The 27,387-nt window shown below is 30.6% G+C and overlaps 1 protein-coding gene across 7 annotated transcripts in view; it reads left to right on the forward strand.

The window, feature by feature from the left end:
- Window positions 1–27,387, forward strand: part of LOC134685251 (zinc finger and BTB domain-containing protein 17-like) — a 140,838-nt gene that overhangs the window by 66,328 nt on the left and 47,123 nt on the right. Inside the window, exons 5-7 of one of the 7 annotated variants that reach the window (XM_063544781.1) lie at window positions 7,244–7,344; window positions 7,925–8,153; window positions 8,836–9,073. The exons of 2 other annotated variants lie outside the window; for them this stretch is intronic. In XM_063544781.1, coding sequence (XP_063400851.1) covers window positions 7,244–7,344; window positions 7,925–8,153; window positions 8,836–8,963 — 458 coding nt within the window. In that variant the 3' untranslated portion in view covers window positions 8,964–9,073. Of the gene's footprint in view, window positions 1–2,367; window positions 2,617–3,368; window positions 3,593–5,789; window positions 6,339–7,243; window positions 7,345–7,924; window positions 8,154–8,835; window positions 9,074–15,932; window positions 16,305–27,387 lie in introns of those variants that run through there. 4 more of the 7 variants (XM_063544784.1, XM_063544825.1, XM_063544828.1 and 1 more) reach the window with 4 other exon arrangements.

The raw sequence follows: 27,387 nt of genomic DNA on the forward strand, positions 1-27,387 counted from the left end.
TAAGTGTCGGTACCATCCATATGTACGGTGGGAGGGGAAACGGTAATAAGTGTCAGTACCATCCATATATACAAGGAAAAAGAACGGTAATAAGTGTCAGTACCATCCATATGTACGGGAAAAAAACAGTAATAAGTGTCAGTACCATCCATATGTATGGGAAAAAACCCCGGTAATAAGTGTCAGTACCATCCATATGTACGGGGAAAAAACGGTAATAAGTGTCAGTACCATCCATATGTACGGGAAAAAAACTCCGGTAAAAAGTGTCAGTACCATCCATATGCACGGGGGGAAAGAACAGTAATAAGTCAGTACCATCCATATGTACGGGGGGGGGGGGAATGGTAATAAGTGTCAGTACCATCCATATGTACGGGAAAAAAAACCGGTAATAAGTGTCAGTACCATCCATATGTACGGGGGAAAAAATGGTAATAAGTGTCAGTTCCATCCATATGTACGGGAAAAAAAAATCCAGTAATAAGTGTCAATACCATCCATATGTATGGGAAAAAAAACTGTATTAAGTGTCAGTACCATCCATATGTACGGGGGAAAAAAAACGAATTCCCTCTTCTAACACCAAAGTCCTACCAGAAAAAAAAGGCATTTAGAAACCAAAACTTTTGTTATGCACTTGACATGAAACAGCCTTTTCAAAATCCATTCACAATGGGCTAAACTCTAGTTTTGGGATTAAGGTAAATGCTATATTCAACTGTACAGTTTAAAAATGAACCAGACTGAACTTGACAAAATGTTGCTCTTACAATAGCATACATGATTATAATGCTCCAAATCATAGAGCATGAATTTAATAGTTGTGGTATAATTGCTAATGAGATGATCATTCATCTGAGGATAAATAATATAGATCTTCACATGTATAAGTGCATCTGGAAACTGCTTTTCACCAGTATTTTGCATTAGGTTTTGAAAATCTAGTATGGTCTGCATTGTGAATTGTCTTTTAATTTTTTTTTTGCACGGGAGTTTTTCCTCTTCGACGGGAGGAAGGGAGGGGACCCCTGAAAACGGGAGTTATGTACTCCCGTCGGGAGGTTCACATGTAAAATTTATTTTTGCACATTAGATCATAGGTATACACAATTGCTTTATGGCTGGAACATATAAAAGCATACAAAAACAACATATTAAATTCCTTACAGATAAAGCAATATTTACTAAAGGTCAAATTGCAATAATTACTGCAAATGAAAGGTCAGAGGTCTGACCTTCAAATTCTAAAATTGATATCAGCATTTTACATGAGATCAGAGATGTGTCAATTAAAAACCCCATACTGGTAGATACAATGGTATCATGAACGATCAATAGCTAGGTCTTTATATTCCATGTTGATGACATTTATATTTTAAATGGAAGATCAGATGATTGTCTATTTTTCATACTGTTATAAGACCAAAAAATGTGAAAGATGTTAAATGACTAAATTAATCTTAGTGCACAAAGAAGGATAACTCTAACTTATTGAATTAGTTCTTTGTTCTAAAGAGAGTTTATGTGGTTAATGTCTGAATAAATATATTGAAACTATTCAGTGGTGTCTAGTGTTTAGCATAAAAGGTCAGAAGTTGTTTATTGAATTATGTTTCAAAGTTATCAAGTAACATTTTCTCATACAATTATATTTGATATGCTTGCAAAAATTCATTCAAAGAAAATTTAAATAATATTGGCAACATTGTATAAATAACATTCCTAACTATCTCCGTCTTTAAAGTAATAGTTCTGTTTCTATTCTTATACCGTTAACCGTTTTAACTTTTTGAAGTAAAAATACTAATTAAAGTCATTATAAGCATTCAAATCGATGAATTTGATCATTATGTGTCGTCTAATTTAGCATCAATATTCAAGAGCAAACCCTGCGGAGCATACTTTTGAGTGAATACCAATAAATGATGTAATACCTATCTTTGGTTGATTAATATTCAAACCCTGCGGAGCATACTTTTAAGTGAATACCAATAAATAGGGCGCAAGTTCGAAGAAAAGTCGCCTCCAAAAACATCAATATATAATAATAATAGGGTAATAACCTATCGCTGGTTGACTATTATTTGATATAATTTTTGCATGAGGTTATATTTTATCTAATTGTTTTCCCTGGAAAAGTTACTGTTAGAAAATATTGATTTGTACTATATAATATTGATTATGGATAGTGAATCAGTTCATAAATTGTTCACACAGTTGTTATTCATGTTATTGGGAATACATAATAAGTTAAATGTTAGGCAAATTTTGTTTAAAAGCTTATTTCTTGTGCAATAGTATTTCAGTATAAGTTTCATATCACTATGTCTGGTGTATTTATTGTGTTTTTGGTGTCTTTTTCAGAGATAAGAAGGTCAAAAGGTCGAATTGGGTTTTACAAACCTCAGAATTTAGAGAAAGCCATCTTAGCTGTAATTACTGGAAAACTGAATCAGTCGCAAGCTGCTGATAAATTTGATGTCACTCAGTCAACCATTTCTCGAAGATTAAGAAAAATGAAATCACAATTATCGCAGGAACTCCCTATTAAACAGTCACAATTAGGCACACAGCCAAATTTGAAACCTCCATAAATAGACTACACTGGAACAAAAAAATATTATGAGACAATCTGTATACCTCAGTTAATAGTAGTTATTAGTAATAGTTTTATAAACTCTCACAGATACAGCAGTTATAAACCTGAACGAACCAATTCTGTTGTGAAAGTAACATTTTTGTTATTTGAACATGTGTTGTTACCAGAATTGAATTTAAATTATTGTATCAGTGTTGGAGACTTGTTTTCCTAAAACCAGGATCAAATGGAGAATTCAACCCTAGGAAATATGTTGAATTGTGTGAAAAATGAATCTTATTTCAAAATTTAGGTAGGGATAGAAATCAAATGACTTGAAATGAAACTTGTGAAGATTGCAAGTGTCAGTAGTAATAATTGCGAGAAAAAAATCTGACTAAGGAAAAAAAAGTGAAGAAAATTTGCACTTTAAAGTTATCAATTTAAAAAAAAAATCTATTATAAAAGGTGGTTGTGTGTTTTTGGTTTTGCCTCCTGTTGAGGAACACCATTTGAAGATAGATGGTGCTAGTTTGACAAAATAATCAACTTTTGGTTGCTATTCTTGAATACCATAAGGCCAGATGCTCCAATCAATTATATTTTATTTGTACTTTTTGAAAAGTGTAGATTGTGTAAATTTGTTGATGAGAATTATTAATGTTCATTTTGATTGAATATGAAAACAAAATCACATTTTTTGGGGGCTTTATTCTGTTTTTTGATTGGGATAATGTCACCTTGAATAGCGTTATTACTTTTGTAAATTGTTTTGGTGTCTTTTCAGGTTTTGGAAGGACAAGTTATAGAGGTAGAAATGTGCCCAATAATATAGAGGAAGCCATCTTGTCAGTCACTTCAGGGAAACTTAATCAGTCACAAGCCGCTCAAAAATATGGCGTAACTCAGCCAACTATTTCACGTAGACTGGCAAAGATGGGATTTAAAATGCCAAAAATCTAAAATATATTTTTCTGCATGGATTGTGTGAATAATTGTTGAATAGTGTTGTTAAAAAAAAAATCTATGAAAATATCTATAGAAATTAGTTGTACAGAAAGGACGTTTACTCTTAGAAAGGTTGATATTGTACAGTGTGAAAGTATATCTTGTATTTTTCTGTTAGTATAAATGTGTCTACTATATAAATGTAAATGAAGAGGATAGATACATAGACATATATTTAGATACATAGACATATAATTTAAAAGCAGCTTCATGTTAACAACTGGGTATATTTTTTCTTGCATTTTCATTCATTTTTGTCATTGATTTTTTTATTTAGAATTTAATAAAAAAAATCTTACAACTTATCTGTATCTATTTTTACCTGCTATTAAAAATGACGACGAAACCTTAGTTTAGTATAACACAGTGTCTGATCATGGTTTAAATTGCCAATTTTAACAAGTCAGCAATCACATTTGTCAATACCATGTTTTATGTCTTTGAGTGAAATTGGTTTGATTTAAGGTCTTTGATGGTCTTGGGTAACTTTTTAAAAAATGTGTTCTGGCATGGTACAATTAATAGATCTTAATATACTGTGTTGTTTTGTGTTGTACAGTTGCTGTCTCATCAAAAATTTCTTTTTAAAAAGTTCATAGTAATGGGTTAACAATACCATTGAATGCCTTACAATTCTTTACACTGGATTGTCATATATCTTTTTTTACTTGCTGTACACAACGTCTTAGAATTATAGCCGAAACAGTTTTGACTAGAATTTCTTAAGAATTTCTTTGCCCTTAGCTGTTGTCATTTTTGGAAAATTAAAAAAATTACTTAATTTTATGTTATTCATTAAAAGAAATATACAATACTGCATAAAATAAAGAAAAACAACCTGTTTGAAATGAATAATTTGTATATTTTCCAGAAATGTCACAGGGTAGAGCTGAGAGCATGTTTGAGTTTAGATTAAAGAAGCACACTCAGTATATTCCAGAGAATTTAGAAAAAGCTGTTGAAGCTGTTTTGTCCGGTAGCATGTCTCAATGTCGGGCTGCTGTTGTATTTGGTGTTTCCCAACCTACTATATCTCGTCATGTAATTCGAAGACGAGAAAAATTCACTTTTCTGAACAAGTATAAAATTTGATTTGATCAAGTTACTGTACATTGTTGAACTATATAGAGTGTGGACAAATAGTGTTAATAACCATTAAAATTTGACAATGTGCAAATCAAACTTTTTTCACATCAGAAAAATCTGTCCCTGAGCAAGATTTGTGGATTTGTAATCAATAGTTTGAAAGCAAAATGGTATTGATCTGAGATGTTAGCAGTCTAAATTTCCAAAATAGGGACACTTTTATCAAAAAATTATTGAGTAGAAGTTTTGCCTACAAACAATCATGTTTGCTACAATTTTTTTATCAACTTTTGCCAAAGAATCAATACTGTCAGCAAGCTAATGAACTTATTCATTAAGAAATTAGTTTGGGAAAGCAACATTTCATGTAGTAAAGTGAATAATATACAAAATCATTGGTTTGAGGGGACATTTTTCCTTCTAAGGAGAAAAATTGCATTCTCGGGTTTTGTTCTCTATATACATGTGCATGAATTAGGAACATTGACACCTTTGAAATTTGAACAGCTATATATAGGCAAATGATTAATTGAAGAAGAAAAAATTGAAATTTTTATCCTATTGTAACAGTTTATTATTGAATGTGCAAGTTGTAGTTGATATTCTTTTAAAGCTGAAGTTGACCATTTCATTTAATTTCCATTTTTTTCAAAATTGAAAATGAAAGTGATGGATTTATGTTTTAGATGTATTTTATTTGTAATAAAGTATTAATCGGTGTCTTTATTGTTTCTGTTGTTTTTTTCATTCTATCCATGGTATTACACTTTAGACAATACAAAAAAATGTTGTTTGATATCTTTTGAGAATATTCAGAAGTCAGGAATATATTTTTGTAACTTTGACTTGAAATGTTCACCTTACTTGGTAAATGGGTAAAGGAATTGATATTTTTAAATAATTAATCCTATCTAGAATCAAGAATTTGCATGTCTGTCTATTGATTTCTTTATTGAAGTTTATCTAAAATTTCAGAATTAGTTTGGTTTGAATTCTTGAAGATTTGACTTGAGCAATATATTGGAATCACAATAAACATGTTTCTAAGCATTGTTTTGTTTAAGGTTATCTCTAAATCTGTTTCATTTTACAAATAGTTTATACTATATTTCAGCGCTGGTAAAGAAACGACCAAGAACAAAACACAAAATGTATTCACGTGAGAACTTGGAAAAGGCACTAGAGGCCGTGATGTCGGGACGTATGACACAGTTTAAAGCGGCACAAGTTTTTCAAGTTTCACAACCAACTATATCACGGAAAATCAATTTAATGAAAGAATATATCAAAAAGACTTGAAATAATAGACCTTAGAAAATTTGAAAATGATTGAAGTGGAAATAGGAGTTTCAATCATTCAACCATTTGTGTTCTTATTGTATTACATTTAGAATAGAGAGAGACTGTTATAATCAGATTTTTTGCCTCACAGTAAATTTATTTATAATGCTGAAAAAAATTAAGCAAGTTTTAGTTGAATCATACATACATATTGAATAGCATTAAAAAGAAAAGGGCAAGCTCAGTATTGAGCTGGTTAAAAGTATATGTAGATTCAAATTAAAATTAGGTTGTGGATATTTATATCTTAGAATGGTTTGGGATTGTTTTCTGTAAATGTAGTAAGTTTAGTACAATGAATATATATAAATATTTTAAAATTGATTGCTTTCTGTTTTTCTGCCCTGGAATTGTTCAACAGTTTCTTTAAAAAAACAACTGTTTTGACCTTGACTCTTTCTTCCAATGATCAATTATGGTTCTCTCTTGGAAGTCTGACTTCTACCAATATAAAACTGACTTTTTACAATATTGCAAATAGTGTTGAACGTATCATTAAAAGCATCTGAAATCAGTCAAGATATTTTAAGCACTACATACCCGCTGGATTTTTATGAACCTGTCCTAAGTAAGAAGCCTGTTGTTCAGTAGTTATGGTTTGTTGGTGAGATGCAAAGGCCATTTTACTTTAATATGAAAATTTCTTTGACAGTCTCTGTATTTAGAACATACCAAAAACTTTTTGGGAACAGTATAAGATTCTGAATCTGATGTTTATTGAATAATTGAATGCAGGCAGAAGGTCTTTGTTGCTCTGTTTTTATTTTAAAATAACTGAGAACCTGTTAGTATAATGGTGTTCATTAAAGCAACTGCAGGGATGTCAAAAGCTTGATCTGAAAAAGATATACAAAATTCTGATTCTTTTCGAATCATCAAAACATTTGGTTGTATCAAGCAATATGAATTTCAAAATGATCTTATTGAAAAAGTTGTTGAACAGAAATAAGGACAAATTGTAATTTCATGGTAAAAATAATAGAAAGAGGAAATTAAATTGTGATTTCAATAAATGATGTGTCATTTGATTCAACACTGGCCTACTCTAGATATCTTAAGATGTTTTATCTCATTTGATACTGTCGAGGGAGGAAATAAGAAATAAAAGGTGTACCTAAATTCAGTCATGCAGTTTTTGTCAGACTTGATTTTCATGAATTAAGTCAATGGACATTAATTAAACAATAACAAATTGATCAATAATTTGAATTATTCTGTCACCTCTAGGTTTCAGTGCAGTTCCTGGAAGATTACGAACAACTCTAGAATCAGTTTTACTCAGCGGGACTGATGACACGACAGAGCAGTCCATAAAAGAGGGTGAACAGGTAAACACATATCAAGAATATACCCCCCTTTTTTATTTAATAATTTGAGAGAAAAAAGAAATCAAATGAGAAATAGATTGGTATTTTTATTTTACTTAAAATGAGAAAAAGAAATAATTTTCTTATTTACAATGATTATATAAATATAAATAGAGAAACAAGGGTCTCATCGAGACAGTAACCTAACAATAACAACTATCTATTCTCTATAGGTTTCTGTATATTCATCATCAATGTGCTTGTCCTGTATTAATTTTTTGTTCATTATGTCATCTTTGTATATTACAACCCTATTCTTAATTTTTTCCCCTTAGCTGAAAAACTTTGCAATTGTCGGATATTATGCTGAATTTTAAATCACATCATTTGTGAAAAAAATACCGTATAACAAATTTTATAAGAGATATTTTAACATCATGGCAGAGAAAAAAGTTATATAAGTAAAAAAGAAACTTATTTGAGAAGCATTTCAATGTTAACACTTATTTGAGAAGCATTTCAATGTTAACACATCTTATTATTCAAAGTACTTGGGTCTTATTTTACAACCACTACATGTAATTAATGGATTCCATTTCAGGTTGAACTGCACCAGAATACAGGTGTATACTGTAATCTATGGCAGTTAAATAAAATCTGTCAAGCCAGTGTTAAAGAACCGAGTAAGATGATTCGGTGTTTGCTAGAGTTATACTTTGATGACCAGTACTTAGCTGACCATTGTGCCAAGGGGAGACTACCCTTTGGTAGCAGTAATCCTGCTGATTCCAGACCGGCCATAGATTCTGTTGTTTTAGGAGCTATTAAAGGTATATACAAACTTTTAGCCACCTTAAGTTTTATCATTAATTCATATGATGAAAAATACTTAAGGGAAATTCAAACTCATGTTCTTAGTCGAAAAAAATAAAACTGACAACGTTATGGCTTAAAAAGAAAAAGACAAACAGACAAACAACAGAACATAGAAAACTAAAGACTGACCAACAAAACCCTACCCAAAACTGGGGAAGATCTCTGGTTCTATTGAAGGGCCAAGAATATCCTGCTTAAACAAATTATTTTCCTACACTAACAAGCATTTGTATTTTACAACAATTTTAATTTTGGGGGGTGGGGGGTAAGATTTCAAAGAAATCATATAACTTATTCAAAATTGTCACAATGCCTTGGAAATACTACAACAATGAGGGTCCAGATCACTCTTCATATATATCAAAATTATGATGATGACAAAAGTTTCAGATAGATATGAATAAAGAGAGATAGATGTGTTATTAGTGCATATGATACAACTGTACACCACAATCATTTATCATTTACAAGATGAATAAATCTTTCCTAAGCAAAAAAATAAATAAACATAACTGAAATAAAATGGCATACAGTGCAACATGCTTGATAAAAATTATCTTCATAAGCTTTGATTTAATCTACTTAAAGGAGCTTTAGATTTATTGTATTTAAGGTTTTCTTGTCTTGTTTTTGTAGGTTTTGTTTGTGATAAATTTCCATCGGTATCCGAGAGTATGTTTCATCAGCTGGTTAATTCTAAATGTAGCGACAGTAGAAAGAGATGTAAATCAAGAATTAGACGTTTACAGAAATACTTAACGTAGTGACTTGATACAAAAGACATTAAAATACCATGATAACCTGATGTTGCCAGAAACAAATAACTTATGGATTCAATGAATAAGTTATCCAAGTACTGTGATTGTTTCCCCTAAAAGTGTATCATGTTACACAGGGGCATAAACTGACCATAGGGATATGAAGACTCTTTATCAACAGACAAAATGGAAAAATATACCTGATTATTACAAAACTAAGTTTATCACAACAGCAGAATAACTTCTACATATTGATGCATTTTAATACTCTGTTATGTACAATTAACGTTTTCATGTCTTTAAACAAATGAAAAGTTGATTTTACTAGTTTCGTTTAAGAAACCAAACAGTCTTTTTGCCTTTACATATTCTATGTTATTGTAGAAAGATAAACAATTTCTATAGAATCAAAGTCTTAGCATTAAACATTATTTCATTTGTTTTCATAGAGAAAAATTAATAATGGTAAAAAAATTATCACATTATTTTTATTAAGATAATTGTATATCTATCATCATGTGAACAATGATTTAATTTTGAAAAGTTAATGTTTATTATAGGAACAATTGTTTGTAAATTAGAGAAAAAAATATAATAAAAATTTGAACCTGAATATTCCTCATGCTTATGAAATCTAGAACCAATTTTCTGTTAGAGTTGGCAGATTGGGAGTTATAGTGTTACTTTGAAACAATTGAAATGGAGAGTTGAATTGAAATGGGTGTAATGGTTAAAGGCTTTTCATTAAAAGCAATTTGAATTGAGTCGTCAAAATTTGTTTTAGAAGGGGGACATGATCTTGACTGAAGGTATCGGCATTTGGCTGTTGGCATTGATGTCGAAAAACAGTTATCAAGATGAAGAACAGCAAAAACAGTTGTGTATCTTAAATTTTGAAAATGTTTAGTGTCACATGTATCTCCCATCCTTTATTATCACACTTTGTTTAAGTCTTATATAAGAAATTGGAATTAAAAAAATAAGGAATGGTTTCCTTTAGTTGATGCTGTCTGTTGTTTGAATGTTTTATTTAACATTTTCTTAATAAGTTATGGTTTTGTAACATTATTACTGACTTAACTGATAAGAAGATACTTTTGAATATCTAATTCTTAAGTCGAAGTTAGAAACCCAAGAAAACAAAACCTTTACTAAAAATCTGCCAAATATAGAACTTATAATACAAATGTTGATCAAATGTTCCAAATAATTTCACATGGTATGTTCATAAATGAATGTAGTTTATCATGGATTATTTAATACACAAGACTTTTGGAAATGCTTGTCTTTATCATTTATATATGTATGGAACACAAAACGGTTTAGTATATAATTGCATTTTATTTCTTCAGGAGGTCACACCAAATCTGGACAAAAGCAGCAACAAATTTACATGGGAGGAAAATCTTCTGATTTTACACTTAATCCAATGGATGACTATCATAACCCTTGGTGGCAAAATGTCACATCAAGTGATTGTCATAGCAACGCAAAACAAAATGTTGAAAGAATAAACACAGTGGCAAAAACAATTTCAAAAAGTCCATTTTCTAACATTGTTTTCAGTAATGTTAGTACAAGCAGAATAGAGTTGTCTGCTCATAATAAGGGTCACCAAAGATTTTGCTGTGAATTATGTCCAAAGAGCTTTACATCAAGTTCTGGGCTTTATATGCACAAGAAAACACATCACGGAAATAGTTTTACAGTGTGTAAATTATGTGGGAAGAAGTTTGGTAGTGAAAGTCGACTGAGAAGACATCTATCATCTCATTCTTCTGAAAAACCATATCAGTGTGTACGATGTCAGAAGTCATATAAACATAAAGACACTTTAGACAACCATGTTTGCTCTTAATTACTTGGAATAAAAAAATACTGTTGCAATTTGAATTGAAAAAGGTGAAATCTTGATTATGAAACAATAAAAAAAATATTTATGAATTTTTTGTTAATATTTTACCTGTGGATATGACCTTGAAATAAAAGATCATGTGAAAGGAAAGTAGTTGGTTTATGATTTTAGTAACATTTGGGCTAGTTCCAATTTGACTTTTAGTTGATACTTTTTTTTACCTAGACAACATTATGTATATATTTGTTTGAATAATAAAAATAAAACAGATTTACTTTTGAAATGTTTTGTAAATTGAAATTGAAACTCAAAAATAATAATGGACTATTAGTCCCAGAAGTTATTACCTGCCCAGAAGCTTAATACTTCGTCTAAGCTGGACAATATGAACCAAATGCTGTCTGCTGTAAGAGCGGCTAATACCAATTTTAAGTCATTGTTTGACCTAGTCAACTGGGACAGAATGCAAGGCCTCTCATACTAGAGGTGACCATTGTATCATGAGACTAATAAGGTTGTTTGGAAAAAATATATGAGTTTGAAAGTATGCTATAGAAACATAAATATGGATATACATGAACTTGAAAAGTGTGTTACAGATAACAAAATGCCCTTATATGCCCAAAGACTTGTCTGAATTTAAAAAAAACCAAACAAACTGATGACTAAGTTCAGTATTTTTGTGATTTTACTCTTTCCCCATAACATATTCACATTTTTTAAGATAGCAACTTCATCCGTAGGAACATTTGTTCATTTTTCCTTTCCGAACACTGGTTTTGTTTTTCATTTGTTGGAGCACTATTTAATTTGTAGTGGTGAACTCATAAAACAATATTCATCAACTTCTCCTTTTTTAACGAAAATGTTCAGTGCCTTTTATGATTGTTATACTGATTCTTTGAATGATTTTGAAACTTATTTTCTTTTTTAACAGACAAACATATTTATCAACATACAGAAGAATATCAACTTGCACAGGGAGGCAATCAACAACAGTTTCCACAACCTACAAAAAATCCACTTTTAACCCCTGAGGTCATACAACAAATGATGTTGTTTAAATCTCAATGCAAATATGTTTGTAGTGAATGTGGAAAGTGGTTTGTTTCTGGGGGAGGCTTGTATAAACACAAAAAGATTATTCATGGAAGATCTGAAGATTTGATACCTTGTCCGGAATGTGACCAAAAGTTTGTTACTCAAAGTGCTCTAAAGAGACACATGCCTAGACATTCATCTGAACGTCCGCATGCTTGTCACATTTGTGGAAAGTCGTATAAACATAAAGACGCTCTTGTTGGTCATCCATGTAGATAAAACTGATTTTGTTTTCCGCTTCTGAAAAATATGTGAAGAGTTATGTTTCTATTTTTGTGCATGCATTTGAATTTCATTTGTTTGTGTTGTTTTTTGTTCTTGTTGAGATTGCAAAATAAAGTAATTATTTATTGAATTATGTTTAAAAAAAAATAAAAGTAGTAAACATTGTATAATGACTGCCAAGATGACTCATACGCTTGTCAGCAGAAACCTCGGGGCCAATATGTATTACTCATGTTAGATATATATGGAAGGCATTGCTTAAAGAATTGTCAGTTTATAGATGATTAAAACAAAACACCTGAAATATATTAATTGTGCAGATCAGTTCTAAAATTCCCATGTTACAAGGCCAGATATATGGGCAAAATATGTGAGCCTGCTTACTAATGTCTCTTTGTTGAATAGTATCTCCAAACCCTTCCAGAGCACCTGAAATAATCTCTGTTTTATGGTGGTGTTTGCGTTACTCAGTGTTTAATTTTCTATGTTGTGTTTTGGGTACAGTTTATTGTCTTTTCTATCAAAACATGCATTATAAGCTATTACAAGATCATAAATGAAAACAACACGTCGAAAAACAGTATTTGACCTTAATACCGGCATGTAGCATGTTTTAGTCTCGTCTATGATAATCTAAAGTGTTATGCATGTACCTGAGTTTCCATGCAATGACTGTTAAAATAAGAAACTGAAAGTAATGTACAGAAACATTATATTTTAACAGGCAAAAAGAAAACAAAAATATCCAGCTACCATTGTATACTTGAAGCTATTGGTAATAATCAGCCACAAGAAATGCTAGTTTCATCTTTAAAACCACACGTTTCACAAGTGACACATACAAATGGCACAACTATCCAAGGAACATTATTACAAGAACAGACAAGTACGAAAGATTACAATACTGCTACTACATACACAAGAAGTTTGCCTGAAATACCTTCTTCATTGACCATAACACCACTAACTAAAGAGGAGATTTGTGAATCACAATTGGTTGATATTCTAGACGATGTTGTGAAAACATTTTCAAATTCTAATTCTGTCTGTTCAACATTTCCTGTGTCACAATCAACGCAGCGTTTGATAAATGATACAGCTTTACCAGAGTCGTTGCCACAATCAGATGTCAGCTCTGCCAATATTGAAGTCGAGTGTAAATTCTGTTCATTTACAACACCATCAATATCGACAATGGAAGATCATATAACATATAAACATCCTCATAGTTGTTGGGCGTGCAATAAAGTCTTTGTTACTAAATCTGGAATCATGAAGCATGAAAAAAAATACCATGGACCTCAAGCAAATTTGAAAACATGCGACGTTTGTCATGCAAAGTTTAGTTACAGGTCTGAACTTCGACAACATATGAATAGTCATAACAAAAAGTACAGAAAAACTTATGGTTGTGGATTCTGTAATAAAACCTACGATAAGAGAACCGATCTTGACGATCATATAGACTATGTACATCACTCAAAATGAACAAAAAGTTGATTTTGCCTGCAAAATTTGTTGTTTTGGGATCTAGGATATTGTTATTCCGTTTATGACTTGAAGGTTCAAGCTCCATATTGTAAAATATTTTAAATTTAATTTTATAGCACTTCCAAAGCTTTTCAGTTTTGAAGAAGTAATGCTCAAGAGAATGGAAGAACGTAATTTCATAGATTTTACCTTACCAAAGATTACCAAAGATTATTTTTAGTAAAATATATTTAAATATGTGGAAAGGATTAATCTGCAGATACAGTTAAAAATTGAATCTCCCCCTTAACCAGTCATGTTGTTTTTTAATTATTTTTTAATTTTAAAAAACCAGTCATGTTCGTATATTCTATGACTTTTTAACTGTTAGATTTCTTTGTTGATATATTTGCTATTTCATCACTGTTTTTAAAAACGTAAGTGATGTAAATGATATCACACATTTGTTTTTATTTGACATGTATATACAGGGTAACGACACAAATATTCTTGTTGTTAAAATTGAAGGCTACATGATTGATTATTATTCTCCAAGATATTATTTACATAACCCATTGTAAATAGTATAGCTATGGCAGTGTCATTTTGTTTAGCATGTTTTAGAAGTTTATTTAACCCATTGTAAATAATGTAGATATGTTAGTTGGTTTGAAAGACAAGTCAATTATTTGAACTTCATGTTCTACAAGTTTTGTTCAGACTGTTCATATGTTTCCATAATTTCATACATTTTAAAATAAAAGAGTTTACAAAAAACTGATGTTACTTCCATACTATAAACATTTACAAAGGAAAAAAAGCTTGATAGTTCACATAAAAGTTGTATATGTGATATATTTAAGAGTATGTTCGATGAGTCCCCAAGATGGCCTCATTTCTATAGTTATTACAATTTATAATAAGGAGTTATTGACCAACATCACAGTGAATTCTAGGCAATACAATGACAAAATAGGAAATTTGTCTATAAAATATACATATTTGCCTTCTATTTGTGATGTCTCAAATAGCACTCCGGCTCATTTTGAATTCCCATGATAACCAATGGACACGGGTAAATTTCCACTGTTTTTTTTTATACAGGAAGCATGGAGCGCTAGCATTAACAAAAACATCTATTCATATAATGTTTGTTTAAACATGATGCATATCATTGCTGGGAGTCTCTATGCCGTACTTTGAATAAATTCTAAAAAATCTCTACTTTGGATTTTCAATCCACGATTTACTATAAAGTATTGACACATAAAAGTTCTATTTAAATTTCTCACATGTCATTTCATCAGCTTAGATTGAAACATTGATCTCAATTTAAATTATCCGGGACAAATAAGGTTGACACAGTTAGTATATATATATTTTATAAAAAACAACCAAAAAACAACAACATAGAAGTGTTTCTGCTGCATATACATGTCTATTTGTTGTTTTGGTTTTTTTTCTTTGAGTTTCTGTGTTATTGCCAATTTCAAAATCTATTACTCAATTTGAAAACGTAATTTATTAGTAAAACTGATTCGTGGCTCACTTATGCCACCTGCTTAGCCTAATCAAAGCTGTAGTTCGGGATTATCAATTGAGAATGAGTTTGAATGATTTTTTTGTGGTTGACAGATTATAAGTCATAATTTGTTTTGAATGGTTATTACCACTTAAAATTGAAGTGTTAAAAAGACATTGGTATTCAGCCTATCAAACAGTCAGATTATCATGACAAACCAAATATACAACACGTAACAATAGTTAAACAGCACAAACCACCACACAGCCACCAAATTGTTGGTGAAAAGATCTCAATTATTGATGAACAGAGAAAGTATTTCAAGAGTAACCTCCAGTCTTAGATCTGAAAGTTTTCCCACTATATTCTATGAACGTATTTTCGAATTCTGTGCCCGTGACGTCATCAGTGTACTTTTTTTGTAAAAAATTGAAGATAAAAGATTGGGAATTTAAGACGGTAAACATGAATATTTTTTGTATGTCCAAGTTTTGCTTTTGTAAGTAAAGTCTTTCTGACTTGATGTTACTCTCTATTTATATAGCAACTAATATTGAAATGTGCGGAGTTTTAAGAAAAATTGCGTTCTTGTATCAATTGGAATCTGAAGAAATGATGAATAAAATCAAAAAAAAAATCATATTGAATTATTGTGCAAATGTAGCAAATCAAGGTTCATGCTTTATAATCAAATATAAGAACTTTGCAGTGTATTGCTCATTTATGTTTGGTTTTGTTGTTGGGCCGTTTGTACAGTTTATGTTTTTATTTTCATTTGTTGATTTTGTTTTACTTTATACAGGATCAGTCCCTCGATTTTGGTTACACGATGACGGGAAAGAGAGAAATGAAAAATGTGAAGATTGTCACCGCCGCTTTGCATCTAAATCAGGCTTATACAAACACAGGAAGTTGTTCCATAGTAACGCTCCATTAATAGAATGTGAAATATGTGGTAAAAGGTTTGGATTTATGAGTTATTACAAAGCTCACTTGTTTACCCACACAGAAAATCGTCCTTACAAGTGTGAGGTGTGTGGCAAAAAGTATAAACATATGGAGGCGTTTTCTAGGCACAAGTGTGTGGATTAGTGAAGTGACAGAACAACGGTTATTGTTGAAACGACAGCTAATGTATCATTTGTGATACGAAAGTATTGGAAAGCAAACTTTTTTTTTATATTTTATAGTATTAAAGCAATTATGTACTGCAAGTTTAATTTTTTATGCTTTTAAAGTTTATATAGAAATGTATGTAATCACAACATTTTTTTATGCAGAATCTATTTTTTTTTTGTAGTGTTTTATCATTTTCCTTGAAAGTATATTTTGTATCCTATTTAATTTATAGATATAGGTTGAATAAATTGTTAATAATAATGCAGCTGATGAAATCGTGAAGTGGAAAAACAGCTTTGCATCATATGCGTTTCTCATTATCCAACACATAGTAAATAAACTCATCGTAGATACCAGGACTAAATTTAGTATACGTCAGACGCGCGTTTCGTCTACAAAAGACTCATCAGTGACGCTCGAATCCAAAAAATTTAAAAAGGCCAAATAAAGTACGAAGTTGGAGAGCATAAAATATAGTTTTTGGTTGCTTTGATGTTTAATTTATGAAAAACAAATCGAAATAAAAACCCAACCAAAACCTACAAGATTTTGTTTTGACTTGAATTAATGTGTTTAGACTGAATAAAATTATGCTGGACCTATATTTAAATAAGTATCATTGAATATAATTTGATTTGTAAAACAAATGGTTGCTTACTTATGTAGAATGTGATATTGTTAATTTTTTTTCATATTTTATTGATGACAATACTTTGATTTTTTATAGTTTGATATATCCTTTGTTCAATTCATTTTCCATACATAGAAGACAAACTAATAATTATCCGTGAATCAATTTAAATTAGTATATGCATATAAATAAGCAAATATATATTAACCTACTGACAAGAAACAATTTTTGGAAAATATTGTAGATAAATGACATGTTTTGGTTACACTGTTTATTTTTACTTTGCAAATAGAATAATAAATGCAGATATAAATACATCTTAGCCTTTTACTGTATACATATGGAACAAATCAGTTTGAGTTACTCATCGGTAAACGGTTTGTGTATAGTCTTAAATTTTACATAAGAAGCAACAAAAGAGTGCTATATAAGGTCTGGTTAAATTGATACGTTTTTAGTTCCGTATAGTATGTTAAGAGTAAAAAGGAACCAATTAGATTTAATCTATCTATCTCAGGTTGCGTTTGAAAAAAGTATCATCTTGATATATGAAGCTTACTGATGTACCGTAGTTGTCGTTTGTTAATGTAATTTATACGTGTTTCTCGTTTCTCCTTTTTTTTTTTTTTTTTTTTTTTTTATATATAGATTATACCGTTGGTTTTCCCGTTTGAATGGTTTTACACTGGTAATTGTGGAGCCCTTTATAACTTCTTGTTCGGTTTGAGCCAAAGCTCCGAGTTGAAGGCTGTACATTGACCTATAATGGTTTACTTTTTTAAATGGTTATTTGGAAGGAGAGTTGTGTCATTGGCACTCACACCACATATTCCTATATTTACTTACTACCAATACATGGATTGGTATGCACTCAGATTAAAACATGAATACTTTCATGATTGAAGCAACTGATTCAAAGTTCTGGTACTGTCAGAACCTTAAACATGTCTCTTAAGCATAGTTTTGACTTCATATGTTTAACATATGTTTAACAAAATAACTTCTTTCAATCTGAGGAGTCGGGGGTTTGTTGTTGGTATGAACAAATATACTGTCTTGCAGCTAAAGCCGTCACTTATTTTATGTTTTATATTTGAAATGTTCCAAAATCACAAAATATTCTTGAGGTGTTAAGTGTTTTTAGTTTCATTAATCCCATTCACTTCTGATGTTACAAAAAGGTGTGACCAGTTTCTATACATCAGTTAGATAGATAGACACAAATAAAACATAATCAAATGGCATCTAAGGGAAATCCCAAATAGACGGGTGGAATTGAATAAAAATCCCCAAAAAGGATCCTAATCGTTTTTGTTCTATGCTTAACAAAACAAACATAAATAAATTTTGAAGATCCTAATTTAGAAATTTTAATTAGAAATTGTACCTTTAAGAACCAGTTTTTTTATTGTTAAACATTATTTTGAATTATGGGAATTAAAGAAAATATATAGATACTATTCACTTGGATGTAGACTAGTTTTTTTATTTTTATATCAGTATAACTAAAAGATTGATGAAATAAGCACGATTTATAATTGATTGGTATGGGCTTTGCTCATTGTTGAAGGCTGTACAGTGACCTATAGTTGTTAATGTCTGTGTCATTTTGGTCTTTTGTAGATAGTTGTCTCTTTGGCAATCATACCACATCTTTTTTTTTATATGGTCAGTTTGTTTAAAACAAATTTATTTTTTATTAGAAAACTTAGATATGATAATCATAATTGTGGTAGCTATATATAAAAGTGTTTATCCTTTTGATGGGACAGAACACTTAATTTTGTTTACATACAGTATAATAACTGTTGTGGTATGTAATTGATATATAATCAACTTGTTCTTCAGGAAACCAGAGTTCAGATGTACTGATAGACCTAACAAAACGCAAACCTGACAAGGGACCTTCTTTGGAATTGGCAGTTGCAAAAGAGTTTAGTGCTTTCATGAGAAAAGAACAGTTGCACTCTGCATTAGAGGATAATCTGAAATATCTTGATGAAGCTGCACTTCCAATTCAAAAGACATTTGAACCGTCTGCAGCTGAAAATATGTCTAATAGAAAATTCCCATGCACATTTTGTCTGTCCATATGTGATAACCTGTCAGATTTAAATAATCACATAGAACAATATCATAAAAAGAGTTTGTATACATGCAGCTTGTGTCAAAGGTCATTCACTACTACCTCTGGATTGTATTCACACAAACGTGTCAACCATGGGACTGGACAAGACTTATTGGAATGTAAAATATGTGGAAAGAAGCTATTGTCAAAGGCCCGATTGACTATTCATGAGAGGTCGCATTCAGATAGCAGGATGTATCAATGTCTACAATGCAACAAATCGTACAAGCACAAATATAGTTTGGCTAGTCATAATTGTACTGGAAATATAGACCAGTAAGATTTTAGACTTTATACTTATGTTATGACCGCCAAAGGAAAATTCCATTATTGAAAAAGTGAAAAATTAGTTCTGTGCAGTTTAAAAAATATCTATACTTTTAAATGAATCAACATAGTAAAGAGAGAAATCTAAGAACAGTTTCTGTCATCCCACTTTGTGTGGAAATTGGTTAAAAGTAGACTTGTGTTTTTACTTAAATGCTATGTATAAATTTGGTAAAAATATTTAAAAAAATGAATAAATAACTCAACATTGCTTTATGACAGACTATATATCCTTAATACTTAGATTTGTTTACCCCTTCAAAAATGTCTATTAATTTTTTTTTTACCCCTTTTAACTTTGATCAGAATAAAGATCATGTAATTTCATTTCCTTTTTCAAAACACAAATAAGTTCACAACTACAAAACAAATATAAACATGATCAAGTACTAAACAAGTCCATATACACAATAGGTGCCCAAATCTGTGCATATTAGATAAATCAAACTTTAATAAACTTTTAAATGACGTTAACATATGTATGAAACAAGCCGAGAACAGGAGATTGCATGTCCTTATACATTTTAGCACCCATGAGAATTGCTTTTACTCTATATCATAAGTGAGATTCCCTCCTTCTTTTCCCCCTAAAATCACTTTATTTTATACTGAAGATAAAAAGGTGCCCTGGCATATTAGTTTCTTTTTCACATGAAAGTATCTTTGATATTTTGACTATAAAGGCCATACAATTGTATCATCTGTATGCATGTGTTCTTCTTTTGATTTTAACAAGCATAACATTCCAGAGACTATGTATGAATGTTTCTGAATTCCTTGATGAACTAATATCTGATCTGATCTTTCTATTCTTTCTCTTCTTTTATGCAGGCAATAAGTCTGATGATACAGATGGTAGAATTAAGACCGACATATCCTCTTCTGAAATGTTAAGGAAGTCACAAGAACTCAAAGACATAGATATATCTGCACTGAATCGCACTTATGAATGTTCTGTTTGCAGTGGGAACTTTCGGTCCATGGTGTATCTGAAAAGACATATGAGTGCTGTACACCAAAACGAAAGTGTGGGCGTTGCCAACTGTACATATTGTCTGTTTACTTGCAGAACACCTTCTGACCTAAAGCAACATTGTGATCAAATGCATAAATTCGTTTGTTTGATTTGTAAAAAGGCATTCTCTTCCCACTCCGGCTTCTACTCTCACAATAGAATTCATCATGGATTAGAGGAGGACTTAGTTAAATGTGGAATTTGTGGGAAAAAGTTTGAATGCGTGAGTCGTCTCAAAATACATGAGAGGTCTCATTCATCAAGTCGTAGCTTTACATGTGTTGTGTGTAAAAGGTCGTATAAACATAAGTACAGTTTAGATAATCATGTGTGTACAATTGTATCAGATTCTCCATAGAACTATGCATATAGATTTTTAATTATTTGGATATGAATTCAAATACATTTTTTTTCTGAACTCTTTTTTTTTTTTTTTTTTAATTATTGTTGTTCTAATATGTAGCTGGTAGGAAATGGATAGGATAAGGATATCAAGAATTAAACTCGATCAAAAGCAATGGGAAAGTTTATATCAAATTTGGACAAACATAATATTATATTGCTGATATTTTTTAAATATAAAATTTTAATAATTGAATTAAAATGATGTTACCTTTAAGGTTGTTCATTTTGTGCTTCTCTACATTTAATTAATAAACACAATGTATCAACCTCGGACATTGGTAGATTCAAAGTGAATTTGACACATTTTACAATTGTCAACGAAAACGGTTGAACTATTTTTGACATCTTTTTAACTACTGTATTGCGCATTGACCAAGTTGTATTAATCATATAGAATTATGTTGTTTTGTCAGGGGTTTGAATTTTAATATGATATTGTTTTTGTATATCTTATACCCCTCTACCCCAGGTATTGTAGGAATACTGACTTTTAACATTATATTGATAGGTAAACATAATTTTTAAATAGCCCTTCTGTATTGTCTTGTACATCTGAAGCATTCTAAATAAAGATAGTTGAAGATTTTAGTGATTTAGAGTTGTTTTTCACACGATGACTAACATCAGAAAGTTTTGGACATCTTGTTCACTCATCTACTGCTGATTCAAAGAATGTTGACATAATATAGTACACGTCTTTAGTAAAAGGTTTAAAGAAAATACAGGTTTTGCATTAAGGTTTTCTTTACTTGTGCACGGATTTTTAATTTGGATTGTTTTCCTTTGCCTTTATATTTGGAAACTCTATTGATAACGCCCACATATGTTGATACTTTTTTCTTGTCTCTACAGGAAAACAGCTTTCAACTGTAAGTCAGGATCTGGAATTACATAAAATCGTGGAAGATTGGGACAAAAATGCAGAACGCTGGATAGAGTTGAAGTTCCCATGCAAATTCTGTAATGAAATGTTTTATTCAGGAGTCAATCTCCAAAGGCACATGGACAGATTACATTCATCTAGATACAAAGGACCATTGAAATGTCCTTATTGTAGTTTTGCCTGTTCTGAGGAACAAGAACTCACATCTCACTGTAGTAACATTCATAGGTTTAAATGTGACATTTGTCAGAAAACATTCTCCAGTTATCCTGGTTTGAAAAATCACAATAAGACAATGCATGGATCAGAGGATCTTCTTTATAAATGTAAAACATGTGGAAAATGCTTTGAAAGTACTAGCCGTTTAAAAATACACGAACGTTCTCATTCTGATAATAAAATGTTCAAATGTGTTCTTTGTGGTAAAGGGTACAAATACAAATGTACCCTGGAAAACCATATGAAGGTCTGTGATAGTCAGCAGTAACTACCAACTATTGGTAACAGGGTATGACAGTAAAACATATATAAGTTAGGGATACATAGTTTTTAAAGCAAGTGTTCATATAAATTAGGAATATAGTGGATTTTAGGAAATTATAAACATAACGATAGATAGGTAGTTTTTAAACAGTAATACATATAAAGGATACATATATAAGCAATTTAAAGGATAAATATATAAGCTATATGTAAAGAGTTTTTATAGAAGTACTTTATATGTCTTTTGTGGATAGTTGTCTCATTGGCAATCATACCACATCTTCTTTTTTATATTTATAAACATATATTAGGTATCCTTAGTTGAATGAACAGTTTTAAAGCAGCAATTTAAAGAACAGTAATAATAAAGTATGGATTAACAGTTTTAAAGCCGTAGTAAATATGAACTGTTTGAAATCATGTTAAAAGATGCATATAAACTATGGGTTAACAGTTTTAAACCAGCACTAAACATTAATTATGAGATTATAACCGTAAGGAGCAGTTCTAAAAACTACTGGTTAGCACATTTTGTATTTTCCTAAACAAACCTTATGGTAAAACAATGTTTTCAAATATAGTTTTGCATCTTTTAAACCATGTCAATACTGCCGTTTGATTAGTTTGTATCTTTTTCATTAGTGTAGTTGTTAAATTTGTAATGGTATTATAAATAAATGATTCCATACATTAAAAGTGGCATTTATTTACTTTAGCCTCATATACTGAAAGCTAAAAGTTTAAATTCAGTTTGAACTGCACACTTATAATTAAAAAGTTATCATTTTCTCAAAACCCCATGGATACAAGCAAACACTCCTTCCAGATACAATCATACACTACCGTATACTTGAAAACTGTGTCAGAAAGTTTGTTTCTATTTCATTTTCTGCTAAATAAAATTTCTTTTATTGAGCCAAGTTCGGTTTAAAATAGAATAAACGAACAGATGCAGTAGTTCAAAATTTATATGTGTTTATATTGACAATCTGGTTGTACAGCTTCCTTCGTAAATAAGAAAATGGTTGTCTTAAAATAGACATTGTGGCGCTGAAGGTTTGGGTTTAAACCAACAATGAAACTGTGTGATCATAGTGATTCTAAATTGGGTGGCCATCACTTTTGATGAATTGCATACTCCAATTACACATCCATCTTGATTGGCAACAAATACCATAATTGTTTATTATCAATTTTTATGAACCTTGTTTGACAAAAGCTTAAATTGATTTTTCCAAAACCTGACACGTACAAGTTTGATGAATATGAAGAATGGACTGGAACTTTGAAGTTTGTGTCAGATGGATAGTTTTCAACCTAAATCCTTCAAATCATGAAAATTGTGTGATTATCTGTTGAAGTTAAGGGACTATCCTTTGTGTGCTCAGTTTGGATTGGTTTTTACATAATTTCTTCTTGATGGTAGAAAATTGAGATTGTCTAATTAGTTTATATAAATGAGTACCAAAAATATCACTTAAAGAAAAGCCTTTTACACTTAAACAATAGTTAATGCAACCCAGCAATTGAAACATCTTAACCTTTTTTTAAAGGTACATTTATGTTATTGATATGGATGATGATAATCTCAATTCTAGATCAGAATGAAATGAAATCTAATTTAATACTAACCCTTATTTTCCATCTATTGTTTAGGATCTGACAGTGCTTCAACAAAAGGATCACAACTAATTGTGTTGGAAGGAGAACCACATTTTCTTTTAAAACCAAGATTTGACATCCTGTGCATCCATTGTAAGAAGTCTTTCACATCGAGAGCTTTATTGCAGAAACACATTAGTACTTATCATTCATTCGTATATTCAGGAGAATTTAAATGTTCTCATTGCAAGTTTGGATGTAGCACAAAAGAAGATTTAGACGAACACACAGAAGATGCACACAAATATGTTTGCGAAGAATGCAACAAAACCTTTGCTTCTGCATCAGGTTTTCAAAATCACAGAAAATTACTTCATGGATCGGGAGAACATCTTTTTACATGTAAAACCTGTGGAAAGTCCTATGGTAGTTCCAGTAGATTGAAAATTCATGCTGCATCACATTCCACTGTCCAATTATTTCAGTGCACTATCTGTAAAAGAAAATACAAGTACAAACACGGACTAGATCATCATGTCCGTACTTTCCATTGAGGAAAGTTATTTGTAATATTACCAGCTTCCGTTACATGGACTAGATCATCATGTCCGTACTTTCCATTGAGGAAATGAAAATGTAACACTAGCTACTTTCGTTACATGGACTGGATAAACATGTTCTAACTTTTCATTAATTAAATCAGTATGCTATTGCAGCAACTTCTTTTGAACATGGACTAGACAGTTATGTGGTTTTAAATGGAATGTACAAAATTGTTAATCATTATTGTATTTTTTTTTAAGAAAGTTTGATTACCGTCTCATTGTTGTAGTTCATACATTTCATTTTTCCTAATCTTCGTATTTAACGAAAGTTTGTTTTTAAATACGATGCTATGATTTCATATTTTTGTAATTGTTGTTTGTCAGAATATATGTTTATTGTAGTTTGAAAATAAAGGATACCTAGCACATTGCTGTTAAACTTCTTTAACGCATGCTGTCAACATCTACTTTCTGTTTGTGTTTTCGCAAATGTGGTAGTACATTTGTTATTGCATTTATTTTTTATGATGGACAAACTTATGATATTATTGAATGCAGATACAGGAAATGTTGCATTCTTAAAACTAAAACAATTATTAATTGACAGTATACTTGGAAAACCTGTATTATCTGTTGTTGACTTTTTGTTGTTGTAATTTGTTAATTTTCCAAGATTTCTTTTCTATATGTCAATATTTTGCCCACTGTGAAAAGTTATTATGTCCTTGTCCATTATTTGAGGCTTCACCAGAATAAAGGGGCGCAATCACAAAGATCAGACTGAAAGTATTAAGGAAGAGAATAAATTGTTATACTTATGTTGTATTAAAACAAGTCAATATACATATTTTAAACAATAAAACATTCCTCATTTTGCAACATTTTTTTTATTAATTAGGCAGTGTTCTGGTTCATTTGCGACGACAATTGATAAAATACAGTTCTAGTTCACAGATACTTTGTTCCTAAAATGTCCTGCACTGAATTTTCAGCACTAATTAACATTAAAAAAGACTAAACGAATAAAATAGGTATTATTGCATATTTTTCAGACAGCAGTCATCAGTATTCAGAGTTACAAGGGAAAATGTTTAAATGCAATCTCTGTGACAAAGTTTTCCAGAAAAACAGATTGATGCAACATATGTCAACAGCACATCCACCTTTATACTATGGACCAATCAGATGTGAATACTGTTACTTTTCTTGTACAACAGATGACGAACTAAAACGCCACCAGAAGGAAATGCACAAATACGTCTGTGAAATATGTAAACAGACATACACCTCCAGATCTGGAATATACACTCACAATAAGGTGCACCATGGTGCTGCTGACAAACTTTGTAAATGTCAGATTTGTGGGAAACCTTATGGAAGCATGAGTCGACTCAAAATTCACGAACAATGTCACACATCTCGGAAAACATTTAAATGTTCCTTGTGTAAAAAAAGTTATAAATATAAGTACAACTTGGATCATCATAAATGTCCACAAGTAATCAATATTGGGAACACTATAAATTAGCCAAGATTGTGATTATTTGAAGTTAATGTAAATAAATATATATTTTGTTTTCATCGAAATTTTTGTATATGGTAGAACAGTCTTTCACTTTGGTCATAATTGTACAGAAGCTGGAAAGTCAATTTTAATTTAGTGATGGTATCATGTGCAGTGTTTTACATTTTGGTATTTGATGTTTTGATCTTTCTTAAAAAGGTTCATCGATAATAATTGGATGTTGTTTCATTTGAACCTGCTTGGTATAAAAAATCAGTATCTTCTCACTGTTATGAAATGTTTTTATTCCTCCAATTGTCAATTATACATTTGTTGTAATTTGAAGTTATCAGAAAAAAGGGATTGGGAAAGTATTATCACAAAAAAGTGAACGCCGAGGAAAATACAAAACGGAAATCCCCTTATCAAATGGCAAAAACAAAAGCTCACACACATATAAATAGAATAATGACTACTTCACGAGTTTGCAACTATATCGCTTCTGGCAGTATAAGGCGAATGAGTATCTAAAATGTAGTGTTTTTTGTAAAAAATTGTGAATTTATGTTTCATACATTGTCATAATGGTACATCCATTTTAATAGAAATTTTCTCGAAATTTTCTCGATAGCTTGAAGTATAAATCAGACGTTATGGCACTTCCTTTTACTGGCTATTTCTTCTTTACACTAGAAAACAATTTTTTATCTAAAATAGTGATTTTGATCTTAACAGATCTGTGTTAACACCTGCATGTTTAGTTTGTCACGTTCTACCTGATTTTTTTTTATTTCTCCTAAGTGTATTAATCTGATATTATTGATGAGGTAGGACGATCCAGTATACAACACCTCTGTGTTAATGATTTATCATTGACACAGTCACAATTATAAATAATTTTTTTTTCGAAAACCATATCTTTAATTAGAAAACCTTTCGTAATTTAGGGTCTTCAATGCAATTTAACTATGTCCTTTATTTTGCCTTGTTAATTTTTTTTATACAACCATCAAGGGTGCATATTTTGTACTGCAAACACTCGTGTGGCATTGTAATTCATTAGTTTATTATGTAAACCACCAGATATAAATCAAATTAATAGTCTAAACCAAAATATTTTGTACAAAAAAAGATCAATTTGCAATACTTTTAATGTACTATCTCCTTTATACACTATTTATAAAGACGACAGTAGTATACCGCTGTTCAACATTAATAAATCGATAGAGAAAAAACAAATCCGGGTTACAAACTAAAACTGAGGGAAACGTTTCAAATATAAGAGAACCACGACACAACAGAGACGCAACACCGAAACGTAACTATATAAGCCACTTCATAAAATTGGTTCAAAGTTACTTTCTTCTATGATGTTTATGCTACCGTTAGTTTTGTCTTTTTAGAAGATTTTGAAACTGTTAAAATCTTACCAAATCCACCAGTAATGGCTAATACACTAACAAATATTTGATATGATTTGAAAAGTTGACTTTTGTTAACAGGTTTTGCAAAATGTTAAGAGGTAGAAACTGAAAAGAAGAAAAACAAAATAGATAAGAAGTACATTTAACCTATAATATCTGTCTATTTAGTAGGAAAACCATTCACTGCAGTT

Source organism: Mytilus trossulus, chromosome 9 (genome assembly GCF_036588685.1).
Source record: "Mytilus trossulus isolate FHL-02 chromosome 9, PNRI_Mtr1.1.1.hap1, whole genome shotgun sequence".
NCBI lineage: Eukaryota > Metazoa > Mollusca > Bivalvia > Mytilida > Mytilidae > Mytilus > Mytilus trossulus.